We start from the raw sequence: 14,072 nt of genomic DNA on the forward strand, positions 1-14,072 counted from the left end.
CTCACAGCCAGCCCCTGTGCAAATTAAGCTCCTAGCCCTAGAGACTAGCAGTGACCCAAGGCTTAAAACACTGCATTACTCATCGTATCTGCCATGCTGTAGTCAGGCTTTAGTACTTCCCTCCCTCGCTGCTTGTGAAGTACATTTGATATTTGCAAAAATAGTTTCCACTTCCCCCTCTACCATGAGACTATAAGCAAAAGCCACTGCCCAAATTTTAAAATGGATGCCTACTAAGCAATGTGCAACTTAAAACTGGAAAGCAAAGGCCTTACCTAAATATTCTCAGTGAAATGGTAGTTTTTTCAAACTCTTTTGCTTTTCTGTGCCCCTTCTGAATAACTTCCTCTGGAATATTAGCAAGTCTTGCTGCATTGAAGCCATAGCTCTTTGGACACGCTCCTTCAATGAACTTATACAGGAACGTAATCGTTTCCTGGCTTGGATCTTCACTCTCGTTTTCAACCATACATGCCTAGAAAGAGTAAGTTACAAGTCAGTGTATGTAATACTTACAGACTAATAAATGCATGAAACATCGCATCCTTTTCTCAGGACACCTCTGTGACTCTGGGCAGAAGAGTGCAGAAAAGCACACGCAGCACAAGATCTGCCGCCACACGGGAAAATCCTGTATGTCGGCGCTCATGGCTCCTGCCTTGCACTTACACGTACCATGTGACCAAGCCGCACGGCCGTGTTGTGCGAATAATCCTCCACCAGCGAGTGGTAGTGTGTGGAGAACAGAGTCCGACACTTGATTTGCTCTGCAAGTTCTTTCACAACTGCACTCGCGATAGCTGTTCCATCAAAAGTAGCTGTGCCTCTGCCTGGAGGAGAAATGGAAAAGCAAGGACAAATGCAATGCATTGTTTGCCATGTATCAATTTGCACTGTTTGTTTTTCTCCCTCCTGGCTGTGTGGAAGATGGACAAACAGCAGTGAGTGGTGTCAGCCACTGGCATCAGGGTGAAGGACCTGGGCGTTTGCCCTATGACAGTCTCTTCTGCACTGCACAGAAAGACATTTCCGCTCTCTTGAGACTTGCTACGGGCTTGCTCAAGGGTTGCTGCAAGTAATTATGCAAAGGAAAGCTGGAAAACTCGGCTAGAAATAGGCTAATAACGATTGGGTGGTGGGAGGTGGTGTATTAGTTCCCTGGGCACCTAAGAAATACATGTTTTAGAGAAAATTACATAGATACTGACCAGTGAAACATTAGGAGCATTGTGATGAAACTGCCCCTGTGTACTTGGTTGCCATTTAGACAGCCCGACAACCTTACAGCTAGTCTTTACTCTTAGATTTAATCTCCCATCTATTACAAAATAGACTAATTACCCAGTTCATCCACAAGAACAAGGGAATGCTCTGTTGCATGCTGGAGAATGCTGGAGGTCTCACTCAATTCAACGAAGAAGGTACTTTCACCTTTAAAAGAAATGACAAAAAAAAAAAAAAGCCATGAAGTAGTCAAAGATGTGAAAACCACAACTAAACCCCCATTTAATCTGCACTAGAGTCTTGGTCAAGCTAAACTGAAACTTGACAGCAAACTGAAGATGAACAAAAACATAAAGCTTTTTTTCCAGCATAAAAATGGTGGGCCTCCATTTGCCAGAAAAAGCAGGTTTTGGTTCCTTAAGAGTACCTGCATGGGCACAACCACAATTAATTGAGTAAATAAGTTTTAGGCCACCTTATCTGTCTACTTTCAATAGCACTAGTCAGATGTACCAGCCGGACAAAAAAGAGGGGCACAAAGGATACAAGATGGGGAGAATCTTTTGCCCCTTCTTGCTCTTAAATGCAAGAGGCAGGCCTAAGGTATGTGGCTTTTCAGCACAAAAAAGCAAGCCGAAAATCTTAAAAAAGACTTAAAGAGACTAGACTTATTGGTTTGGTTGTTGATGCCATAAGGTAATCAATTATGTGGATAATCAAGGCTGTACTCCTATGTACTTGAGTGAAGTATGACAAAAGAAATACACTGCTGCTAAGGACTGAACATCTTACAGGAGTTCCAGCAACCCAGATAACACGAGGCCTGAAATTTAGACCTGAAATTGTTTAGCAGATTACAAGCAGAAGTACACCATTATTCAGACCCTTCCACACAATAAATCCACACGTATAAAGTCCAGATTTACTAGTTCTTTGTAGGGTTCATTCCAAATAATCACATGCAGCAGCAATTAATGTAATTCCAGAGCAGGCAAGTATTTACTTCCTGTACTCATGCTGCACGAGCACTGCTGTGCTCATGACGTAAGTTTTTCAACATGAATTTTTAAGCAGTGTCCAGCAATCCTGATTTTCTGCATTTATTTAAAGAAATTTCCAGAATTGAATATGTTTTTAACAATGTTTAGGAATAACTATTTATTCACTTTAGAAAATAAACCCCTAAAATTACATAGGCAATTTTAAAATGATATTACTTAAAATTTACTTCATAAAAGTCCTGCCGACATCCATTATGAAATGACTGCCATGGAACAACTTTCACCATGCTTTCATTTCTACAGAGTGTGGAAACTAATGTGTCAAGAACAGATTTCAAAGCTAGCTCTGCTGTGCAGCATTCAGCCTCATGATGCAAAATGTTAAAACATTTGTGCACATATTTGGAAGAGAAAAGAATAGCTCTCAGTTGATAGAAGAAAAGTGGAAAATGCTACATTTTTCTAGACCACCTCTCTTGCAGAAAGAGCAGTTTTTATTTCTACCAGAAGCACTTAAGTACTCTTTCATTCTTAAGATTTCTTTTTGTACTGAAATTAAAGAAAATGGAAAATAGCTGGGCAAGGAAAGCCTTAATAAAATTCTCTAGCTGCAAAGAAAGCAGCTAGATTCCCCCTTGATTTGGGGAAGTATAAATTTTATTTTTAATTAAGAACTCAGAATGATTCATTTCTAAATTCCTTATGTGCAACAAGTTCAGGAGGCTTAACTCCTTTCATATTCACTGACCCACATTTTTCAGCAGAAAGATCACAGAAAATCTGCGCCCTCCTTAAATGAGTTGTGATACTACTCTTATTACCACAAAAAATACTTTTGTTTTTCTAGCCCCATGACACTTTGCCTACCACCACAGGTAGACTTCCCCATTCCAGTTGTGTCATCCTCCACTTCTGTCTTCCTCTCCACAGAAGAAATAAAATTGTCAACTACTGCTTCCAAGAAGGAAGCCCGCCTCTCTCTTCATTGTCTGAAGAAATCCGATTTCAGACATAAGGCAGGCATTCTGGTTCATTTAGTCTTTGCAAGAAAGTACAAAGTACAAAACCAACTCCTCTACAACAGCTACCTGAACATCACTGTCCTATTCCAAAACGCTTAGAAGAAGATACCTATGTAAGTAGAACCCAATCAACTGTACAATATCCAGAAAGATATTCCTCAGACTTGCATCCAGCTGGAAGGCAGGCTTTTAATATTATAATTCATTAAAAAGTGATCCTATGTGTCTGTCAAAACTAATGGGAGGACAAGCGTATCAAACAAACCTAGCATAACTACAATTCTGTTTCTGCTCTGAACGATGAGAGACAACAAATTAGGTGCCCAGCTCTCCCTGCAAAATGAACAGACTACCCCTTTCCAACTTGCCACTCAAAGCTAGAACAGAAACTCACTCAGTGGCAAAGGCACTTTGGACAGCTGCATCTCAGAAACTCACCTGACATAATTCTGTCTGAGGCGCCAAGTCTCGTAAATACTCTGTCAATCGGTGTAAGCCTGCAAACTTCAGCAGGTACATAGCATCCCAGTTGAGCCATTATAACCAGGAGACCAGCCTGCAGAACAAACATTATAACATTTAAACTTTTACTATGTGCTTGGAGCTTCAGTTCCACACAGAGAACGAGGGAATGAAACTGTATTTCCCCTGAAACAAAGACTAGAGTACATAAAGATTCCTACTGTTTTAACTGCTCCAGGCTGCAGCATCATAATATCAAGTAGGGCTAAACTACTCTGAAAGCCTTCAAAACACAAGTTATCACAGCAAGCAGTGTTTATAAAGCAAACTCCCTCTTGCCTTCCCAGTTGCCGCTGATCTCTATTTTCATCTTGTTCAACCTACAGAAGCATCTTTTGCCAGATGATGCCAAGTCCTGGATAAGGCCACTTGAAAAAGATAAAAGATACTCTATCACTTTTTCCCAACCATCTCTCATTAAGAGAAATAAAACTTATTCCTCACTAAAGTAAGTGGAAGTAGAAAATCTACTATCTAAACATGGGCATTTTCTACCAGATTGTATTTTGCCTTTACAGTGTAATTGCTGTACTGTGCTGCACACCCTGAAGACCACTGCTGGGACCTCCTCTGACATTTATAAACAGTCAAGTCGTGTAATTTCTTTATGCGAAACACAGAAGTACTCTGGAACATCCCATCTTACGCAGATAGTCAATCACCTGTCTCATGAGCGTAGATTTGCCACCCATATTTGGGCCAGTTACTAACACACAGGAGGCTTCGCTACTGCTATCTTCATCTTCGCTGCCTATCACGATGTTATTAGGAATAAAATCATCCCCAAAGAAAGTTTTTGTAATGCATGGATGGCGTGAATTTTTAAGTTCCAGGAAGGGAGGAGCACTATCCACAGGCAGTAGAATTACAGGTCGGCACAGTGGTCCATCACCATCTTGACTGTAGTTAGCAAGGGACATCAAGACATCTATAAGATTAAGAGAAATTCCAGTAAGTCACGCTTTCACCTTTCTTTACTCATTCACTGGAATGCATTTATTCATTGAATAGCATTTTTTTAACCACAATTTTCCATTTCCATTCCATTTTCCTGTTAAGGGAAACACCCAAGAAGCACTCCACAGGAACAAGTAAAAGGCAGGGATATTCACAATGTCTTTCCTCATTCCTTCCAGATTTCTACTGATGTCAGATTAAAAATCCTGCCCTCTAGTTTTCAGTTTAAGTCTTTAAAATCTGCATCATTTCACTTTAAAAGCTATTTTTTTAATGTACATGTGTAAGATACTATTTTCTTGCATTGGTTTTTAATTTGGAACAAGGTAAGTAAAGAGGAAATCAGTTTCTGTGACAGTGAATTACTTTGTTAAGAATCATAATACTGCTTGAAAGTTTCCAGAATAAATTTATATAAACATTAAAATTCTGCTGGCCTAGCAGAAAGCAGCAGCACAATCCCCCTCAGTTAGCCTAGCTCTAAGATTCTAAAAGCTGATTACCTGCAAAATGAGACCATGTTATGTGATTTTAGAGACTTTATTTACACATATTACAGCTGAGCCTGAAAACTGTCTCCCTCTCTACTGAAAATCAGTTCAGTACTTGCCCTGGTAGTGTGGTGTAGCTAATGTGACTGCTTCCCACCTCTTGGCCCACTCAGAGAATCTGTTCCCAGACAACACTCGCTGCCGGCCTGTCCTCCCTTTTCTGCCCCAGCGGCATTCACAGAGTGCTTTCATTTTTCCCTGGAACAAAGACATCCCAGAGTGCCTCACGCTAGCAGAAAATTCACAGTACAAGAGTATGCCAGTCCTGAGAAGGGAATACAGGAGACCGTTCTACCCCAGAAATTTAAGGAAGATTTGAGGAAGTCTTCCTACCAGATACCTTCTTCAAGGCAGTGACAATGACCATTTTTTTATTTTTAAAGGCTGCTGAGAAAGCAGCCTGCTCAGATAGAAAGGAGATGACTAAGCAGGTTAGATTTTTACACCTCCATCTGCATCACTGCCTTCATTTAATAAGAAGCTACTAATCCACACACAAGAATCCTAGAAGCAGTGAGAGACCCACCAGGCCACACTGAACTGTGAGAAATACTCAGCTGCACACCTACAGTCACACAACAGGAATGAAGAAAGAGCTTGCAAACATCAAGACCCAGCAACTGTTCTGCCATTTACTGACAGGAAGGAAACAGGTGATCACTATTAATTATCAATGCTGTTATCACAATCAGAGTTTTTCAACTACAAATTAAGAGCTGGCAACAAGCCTTTTTTGCTTATCCAGATCAGATTACATCATTTACTACACGAGTATTTTTACTATACGTCAAAATGAAGAAAACCTCTTACCTAACACAGCAATGCATTCCACAGCTGTCTGCCAGTCTTTGCTATTTTTGTCGAAGTTGTAAAACAAACGCCTCATACAGTCTTTTAGTGCTGCATCTCTGCGCTCTTCAGCATTAACCATGGCGGCCAGCATCTTCTCGATTTCCTTGGTCCAGTAACGTTTATATCCCTTCCTGGTTGATTTCAACTCATATTCCTCAGGCAAATTACGTGATATTGCACTTTCCGGTATTTCCATTTGGTATCGGTTTTTGCCTGCCCCCCAGTACAGCATGGATTTGAATCCAAGTAGTTTGCGTTGCTTATCCAGGTACTTGTGAAGATCTTCCTCAACAGCTTTAATATCCTGTAGTGCTTTATCATAATCGGGGTCAAAACCCGCCTTCGGAGTAATCACTCCTGTCTTTCGAGCCTGGTTATGATCAAAAGCAGTATCCCATCTTTTAAGCTCTGCACTCAAGTCTGGGAAGCGGCCGTCTGGATTTTTGGCTTTGCGGGTGACTAGCTGCTTAAGGACTTTGGATTTGAAGTCACTGGCAATTTCTTCCATGACATCGACAATTTCATTCATTACTTTAAACCCCTCCAGTGCAGACAAAAAGTCAGCAATTTTTTTTTTGCTGTATTTGATTTCTTCATAAAAGATGGCTCTGCTGTCAGGATGGTTCTGACTTTTAAGTGGCGATCCAATACTGTGAATTTTGCTGAGCAGCCTTTCAAGGTCAGGGAGTTTCTTCAGGTGCTCACTAACTTCAGACATTTTATCTGGCACTGCCAGAAGGTCCTCAACAGCATCTAAACGATCGTTGATGGATTTAGGATTACAAAGCGGAGCGCAGAGCCACTGTTTCAGGAGTCGCTTCCCAAACGGCGTACAACAGGAATCAATCCTTTCCAACAAAGTACCTTCTGTGGTCCCATTGGTTCCGTTCTGCAGGACTTCCAAGTTCATCAGGGTGACGCCATCCAGCACCATCCGCTGGTCAGTTTTAGCAAAGAAACTACCTGAACTTGTAGTTTTTGCAGTATCAATATCCACAGGGACATACTCCTCGAAGTTTGCCAGCGATAACAGCTCCTGATCAATCAGACATTTTTTGAGATAGAAGACGCATCCCCCAAGAGCTGACAAAGCTAATTCGCTGTTTTCACCAGGAGTTAATCCCAGCGAGTCACTCTCTGAAGTCAGAGATTTGATTACAGAGGGCAGAGAACATCCATTTTCAGAGTTCTGTTTCTCCTTGAAATAGCCTTCTTCAAGAAGGACTTTTAGTGTTTTAGATGCATTCCAGAACTGGGAACCAGAGATCAGCCCTTCCTGAATGCAAGAAACAAGTGAGCCCTTCAGTATCTTCTGCGTGTCCACAGACAGGTTCCCCTTCTCATACAGTACCTGCACAGGAGTGTAATGCGCTACTAAAGTCCTAAACCTCGAACAGTGCCGGTCATCTGAGAACTGGCCTACATAAAACTTCCCAACCGACGTGTCAACAAAGCAGACCCCATAAACACGTTGTCCAGAGGAGTCTTCTTTTTCCTTAACACACAGAAGGTATCTGTTATGGTTCTCAGAGGGATCACAGTCCAGAACGCTGTACGTCTGAGTTCCTTTGGTGATGATTCTGCATATTTCTCGGCGTACAACCTTGTCAAATTTTGTTGGGTGAGCCATTGACTTGTAGCGCGTTTCCATCATTTCAGGAGTTTCTGTTTGCTCAACACGGGCTACCTTGTAGCCTTTCTGCACTAGAACATCAGAGAATCGGCCAAATGCAGTTTCTGGAAAACCGGAATGGGCCCAAGTACCTTTCATAAAGATCAGGCCCAACTCATTTACACCAGTGACTGCATCCATATGATACAGCTCATAGAATTTTCCAACTTTGTAGAAAATCACAGCATCAAAGTTTTGACTTTTCAGCTGCCACCACCTCCGCATTCCTGGCGTACACTTGTTGAGATAGTCCTCAGGTACATACAGAGTACATGGGTCATAATTGGGGTCACCCTGCCGTTTCCTGTGTGCATCTTTCTTTTTCCCTTCCTGCAGCCAATCAAGCTTTTCATGTTCCCATACTGCGAAGCCACTGATGCCTCCACTGCAAGTATTTGCTTGAGATTCAAAACTTTCAGGTGCTGCAAACGATGTCAGCTTAGACTTGGCTTCTAAAGAAACCGTTGCTGCTCTTTTGGGCGTTTCAGAACGTTCATTTTCTAAGCTACTCCTTTTAGCAGGCTTGTTTATCTCTTTTCTCTTTCGTTTAGAAGGGACTTTTATGGGACTTTCTGCAACACTCTCTGCATCTGTCTCTGTGTCAGTAGATTCATTTTCATCCACCCCACTACTAGCTTCCTCGCTGCTGGCGGCTTCTTTCACATCAGGCTTGAACTCTACGTCAGAGCCATCATGATCGCTGTCAGAATCCAACACTCTTCTTCTTTTGGCTTTTATGGCACTTTCCCTGCTCGTTACTCGCTTATTACTCTTCACATCCTCCTCACTATTGCAGTCATCACTGTTGCCTGATGCACTTTCACTCATCTGCTGGAAAAATAAATTGTTTTACCTATAGAAAATTCTGGCTACAAAGTAAAGTATCCCTGCCGCAAAAAGAAGCGCAAAAACGTGCAATAATGCAGTAGCTATGATACTTCAAGCAAGAGACAGTAGAGCCACAGCCAATTCCGTTTACCTTCACAGAATTTAATTTTTTTCTGGATAACAAACTGCTACTGGCCAGTGGCATATTTACTCCTCTTTGTATTCTTTACAGCCTCATTCATTACTTTGCGTAAGTGATGCTGATGAACAAAACATTTAAGCTGGACAAAAGGCATATGGTATATGAAATTCAGCACAAAGGGGGAACACCTCCATAAGCCAACTCTGTGCTGTAATTTTTTCCTACTGGCCTATGTTAGAAATGCAACTGGGTTTTTCAGCCTTTCAGTACGAGCCTATGTGAGTTTTGCCTTTTTTTCTTTTTCTTTAAGTTAACTACCTATTTCCACCTACAAACATACTACTTATAATAACCTTCAAGAAGATTGTGCATATCTAGGAGAAAGAAAAACTCCATTATTTGCCTTTTCAGCCTGAAACTTCAAGAACTCCAGCGCCAGTGGTGGAGAAAAACAGCAGTGGAGGGACTGTAATGAGGGACTGTAATGAGTACAAAGTGCCAGTGCCCACAAACATAACACAATGCTTGGAGTGGCACCTGTCTCTTGGGGCAATGTCACACTGGAGAAAGAGCAGATGGGCCATGCTGACGGAGGAGGTAAGGAAAACCACTATCCCATTGACAGTTTCCTCGCACCATTCCTTTCCAACGAAATCTATTCCAATGCATATGATGGTACTGAAATAATATTTGAATCATTCACAATACAACGTGAATACAATACAATAAAAGATCTCTTTTTAGTTACCCCACCAACAGACTGGTGTTAACAATACAAGAATCTGTGTTTTAGTGCTACTCCACAAAACGAGGGCAGACTCCAAAAATCCAATTTAATGCCTTAAGATGAATACTCAAAAAGTTAGAAATTTCTACATTATGACAAATTAAAACTTCAGATCGAACTTAGAGGAACTTGGAATATGAATAGCAGATAGAGAAGATAAAAAGATGCACCAGAAAAATAGTACTTTATGAGTGAGGAAGTGGGTCACCTGGGTTACCCAGGGAGTGATCAAAGAGAGTTAGAGAAATTAAGTAATTTCTGAGGTCAGTCCTTACCATACAGAGCATCAAAGAAATATTAGACTTGGTCTTTCCAACTAGAAAAGGTGAGAGACCAGCATATGACCTGACAACACAGAAGCAGTACAAAAAAAGACATATGGATACATATGCATGCATGATTAAAGAGCAGATAAGCTGTGATTACTGTACCAGAGAATTGCAGGATATTCCATGCTTAGTTCCAAGAGACAGCTTCTAAGTTCTACCACTATTTCTGAAAATGACAGCACGTAAGAAAAATTTTACCTCCATTTCCTCCTCCTCTTCCTCCTCCTCCTCCTCTGTGTCTGAAGGTTCACTGCATACTGCCAGTTCAAGCCGCTTAGTTTTATCTTTACTCATTGCATCGTCCGCTAGCACCATTGCTCTTTTAATTTCAGGCTTTGTACTATAAAACATACCTCCCTTCAGCGTCTCCCCATCTGATGAACCTATAAAACCACAAGTAATTTGTCAGAAACTCAAGTTAGTCTAGCATTTAGCCAGTCCTTTAGTTAGTGTTCATACTCCACTTTTGAATGTATTTAAACATCTAGCATAATTATCTAACATTCTGTGTTGTTACCAGTCATTCCCACCACATCTTAAATATAGCAACCCATCACTCATTCAGGCTGATAAACTACCCCTAGAGAAAGTCTATGCACTCACAAATGAAATGCCTACCTAGTGCATGAACACTTGAAGAATTGTTTCTATTTCTGTAACTCATTACCACATCTGAATACTTCTAAGCTGAGCTCTAAATGCTAATTATAGTTACTACTGAAAAGCAACACTTTATACTAGCAGCACAGCAGACCTGACTGAGACCACATGGCTATTTTAGCAATGATAGGTAACTTCAACCATAAGGTTATCTTCAAGTTATGGGCATCAGTCATCTATGACATAGACCTCTTGGCTAAAGCTCTGCTGGCCGTTCAAACTGCTCCTGTAAGTGCTGCAAGATGTCCACACCCAACACCAACCTATTAGCCAGATCAGCTGACCATCAATCATGCTGGCAATTCACCCTGATACTGCAGGGTATCAAGCAAAGCCTACTATTAATAACCGCACCATTCCCTCATCCTCTTTAGTATCTCTTGAGCACCACAGTTCCTCCTTCCACTAGCTCTACATAAACACAAAACCAAAGCCAACCAATCTACAGACTGATTTCTAGAAAGGGTCCCCAAAGATGCTGAGATACATCTTAATGCCATGCTCAAGAAATGCATGGTATATATAACTATTATATATTCAACTTGGGGAAAGAAAGAAGGGGGACGTAAGAGTACGCTATAGATGGGGAAGGGCGATTCCCTTCTCTGCTCTTGTAAGTTTAGCTGGCTGCATACGACAGTAGGATCTGCTCGAATAGGTCCTTACAGCCGCTCCTGTGAATCCCTTCATACGCTGCTACTAACTGAAACTTCAGCTCTAAGCCAATGGCAGACAAAAGGCAGCTGACTTGTAGGAGGCCAACTATCTCAGAAATAAGCCCAAAAGAATTCTTTCTCACATTAATTTCTTTGAGCTTGCAGTAGCAAAGCATGGAGCTACAAGTAGCTGCTTCTACAGCACAGATGCAACACATTAACAAACCAGACCTCCATTTTAGTTTTGCAAATGCAGTGAGACAATCTAAAAATATTTTGCGGTTAATGTTGACAATTTAACAACGGCAGGAGAAAAATCTTATCATATAATTTAACTGCATACTCAAGTGTGCAACACCTGTATATTCACTTAACCAACTTGTACGGAACTCCACTTCTTGCATGCCCAACTGTTAGAAGTCTAGCCCTTGTGCTGTCAGTTACAAACAGTAACACAATGTAAGAAACTTCTCTATTTTCTTACCCAAAGACTCCAACACTCTCACTTCGTATACAAAGATGCTTTTTGTCTGAATTTAAAAGCAAAGCATGTATTTTCAATATTTTTACTCTGTTCTGCACTAATCACATTTCTTGTAGATAGACCAGTGTTTCTGTGCTTAAACATTTTGAACACTTATTATTTTTCTGCAATTTTCTTTTGGTAAACAGATCAATTCTCCTTACCTGTATTTGCTTCTAAGTGCAACTGCAAGCTGTTAAAATATATTTGATTCTTTTAAAATACCTTCAGGAAAGATACATATAAACCAAGGACCAATTCACTTGTGTTAAGTTATGCTAACGCTTATGGTAAGAGCATTACCATTTTAACTTAAAAGTAACTATGGCTTAAGTGCAGTACATTTAAGTATAAACAAGCCAAAAAAAGATGGCAACATGATCACATGAGATGGAACTCTGATTTGTAAATAGGAAGAAACTGTTTAAATTCAGTTGTTTCACTGACATCATAAGCAAACCCTACAGTGTATCAAAAATACTGTATTACACCCAAAGTACGTGTTTGACTAACAACAAGACAGTTTACAGCAATATGATTTACACATGACAGTTTACAGCCAATGATTTAGAGTTTTCAGCAACAGTAAAATTACAAAACAAGGGAAAAACAGGTCATTATTATTAGTAAGGTGAGATTTATTATGCAAAATGTTGTTTTAATTCTTGATTACATTTGATTTTCATTAGTTAGCCAAGTCATTTCTTCAGGATGACAAACACCAACCTGCTCTGTAACTACAGCACTACCCTAACAAACACTCTGAATTCTAAAGTTATGTATTTTATTAACAAAACAATACTGAATTGCTTAAAAGAAATAACACCACAGTAGAATTAATTTTCGTTACCTAACATCCTATGCCTAGTCTTTTGTTTCTGGACAAACTGCAGTTCCCAAATAGCTGCTGAAAAACTGGGTTTGACATTCCTAGTATTTTAAGGATTTCAGGGCTAAAAATTGAAATAGTGGATTTATCTTTTAGATCTTTTTTATATTGATGGGAGAAAGAAAGGAAAAAGCTTTAAAACATAAGCAAGCTTTAAGTTTGTGTTCTAATCTAATAAACAAGAGGCTTAGTGTTTTATGTTTAACGAACTGTATAACCATAAACGCACCTGTAACCCTCAAAAGCTTGCTTTCTCTAACTTACAAAGTACAAAACATGCTTTCCCACTCAACACTAGTCTTGGTTTTGCTGCTCTTTCTCTACGGAGAATACCCTACCCTATAGTCCATGCCTATTTTTCCAAAGCAACTGGCATATTTCCATTTCAAAAAGTTTTATTTATATTTCTTACCTTTATATGGCCTCAGATATTTAATACTGACCCAGCCCCTCGTAGGGCTGTCATCAAAAAACTGTACATGCACACGAGTGGATTTCCCTTTTCCTCTGACTATTGTTCTTTCAGTCGGATGGTTGTATATGAGACACGGCCACCAAGGATAACCTTCCATCTTGGCCCAGACCAAGTCACCAGGCGAATACTCACAGGAGACACTGCAAAGACAACAGATGTGTAATTTAAGGAACATAAACATTTAAAACAGCTCTCTTCATAAACGTGACTGCACACTGCTTCTGAGCACCTTGCCCTCTGAAGGTCTTGGAAGGCTCCTAGGTGGTGCAACCTGGATTATACCACCACCAATACTTCTCTTAAACAATTTTCTGGATTTGCTCCTCCAAGTTCTACTGGATCCCCACAGAGACAGAGCTTTATAGTCACAGGAGACTGGCTGAAGTCAGCAGGGACCTCTGGAGGTCATCTTGTCCAACCCCCCTGCTCAAGCACAGCCATCTAGAGCCATGTGTAACCAGACTCTTGATGGGTTTCTTAAGGGAAGGGGAGAGAGTAACTGCGTCCAACCAGACACTAACTAAAAGAAAAAGATTGCAGACTACGTATTATGCATTGTCAACCTACATAACTAAGACAAGTTTTCCTACAGAGACTAATTCTCAACAGGGCATCTAAAGGAAATGGGCAAGATTTCAAAAAACCCTCAAGCTACAAAAAACCAAATGAATAAATAAAAACTCGGTCTCTGCTGCAAAGCACCTGATGCAGCTTTTATTCGCTCTCTCCTTCTCCCCCGAGATTTCAACCCCCAGCCACTGCCACTGCTGATGACTGCGGGTATTCCTGTAGGCCGTAGCCAAACAATCAGCGACATTGGGTTAGCTGACGTTTGAGGCGCTTACCCTCATGACAGAGAACAGCAAGGAAATCTTAGGCACGAGTGAAAAAATGTATTTCAAAACAGGAAAAACTGAAGATAAGACCCCCTCTCTGCAGATGTCGGCGTTATCCCGCCGGCACCCCTATCCCGCCTCCCCAA

At 40.7% G+C, this 14,072-nt stretch overlaps 1 protein-coding gene across 2 annotated transcripts in view; it reads right to left on the minus strand.

Annotated features, from left to right (window-relative positions):
• MSH6 (mutS homolog 6) overlaps nucleotides 1-13,229 on the minus strand; it is a 13,575-nt gene extending 346 nt beyond the window's left edge. Inside the window, exons 1-8 of one of the 2 annotated variants that reach the window (XM_009586509.1) lie at nucleotides 13,028-13,229; nucleotides 10,086-10,270; nucleotides 6,088-8,632; nucleotides 4,432-4,697; nucleotides 3,686-3,803; nucleotides 1,342-1,431; nucleotides 676-830; nucleotides 276-475 (exon numbers count right to left, since the gene is read on the minus strand). In XM_009586509.1, coding sequence (XP_009584804.1) covers nucleotides 276-475; nucleotides 676-830; nucleotides 1,342-1,431; nucleotides 3,686-3,803; nucleotides 4,432-4,697; nucleotides 6,088-8,632; nucleotides 10,086-10,270; nucleotides 13,028-13,187 — 3,719 coding nt within the window. In that variant the 5' untranslated portion in view covers nucleotides 13,188-13,229. The remainder of the gene's footprint in view (nucleotides 1-275; nucleotides 476-675; nucleotides 831-1,341; nucleotides 1,432-3,685; nucleotides 3,804-4,431; nucleotides 4,698-6,087; nucleotides 8,633-10,085; nucleotides 10,271-13,027) is intronic. The other variant, XM_009586510.1, reaches the window with a different exon arrangement.
• Nucleotides 13,230-14,072: the final 843 nt, after the last annotated feature.

This window comes from Fulmarus glacialis, unplaced genomic scaffold, assembly GCF_000690835.1.
Source record: "Fulmarus glacialis isolate BGI_N327 unplaced genomic scaffold, ASM69083v1 scaffold13551, whole genome shotgun sequence".
Lineage (NCBI taxonomy): Eukaryota > Metazoa > Chordata > Aves > Procellariiformes > Procellariidae > Fulmarus > Fulmarus glacialis.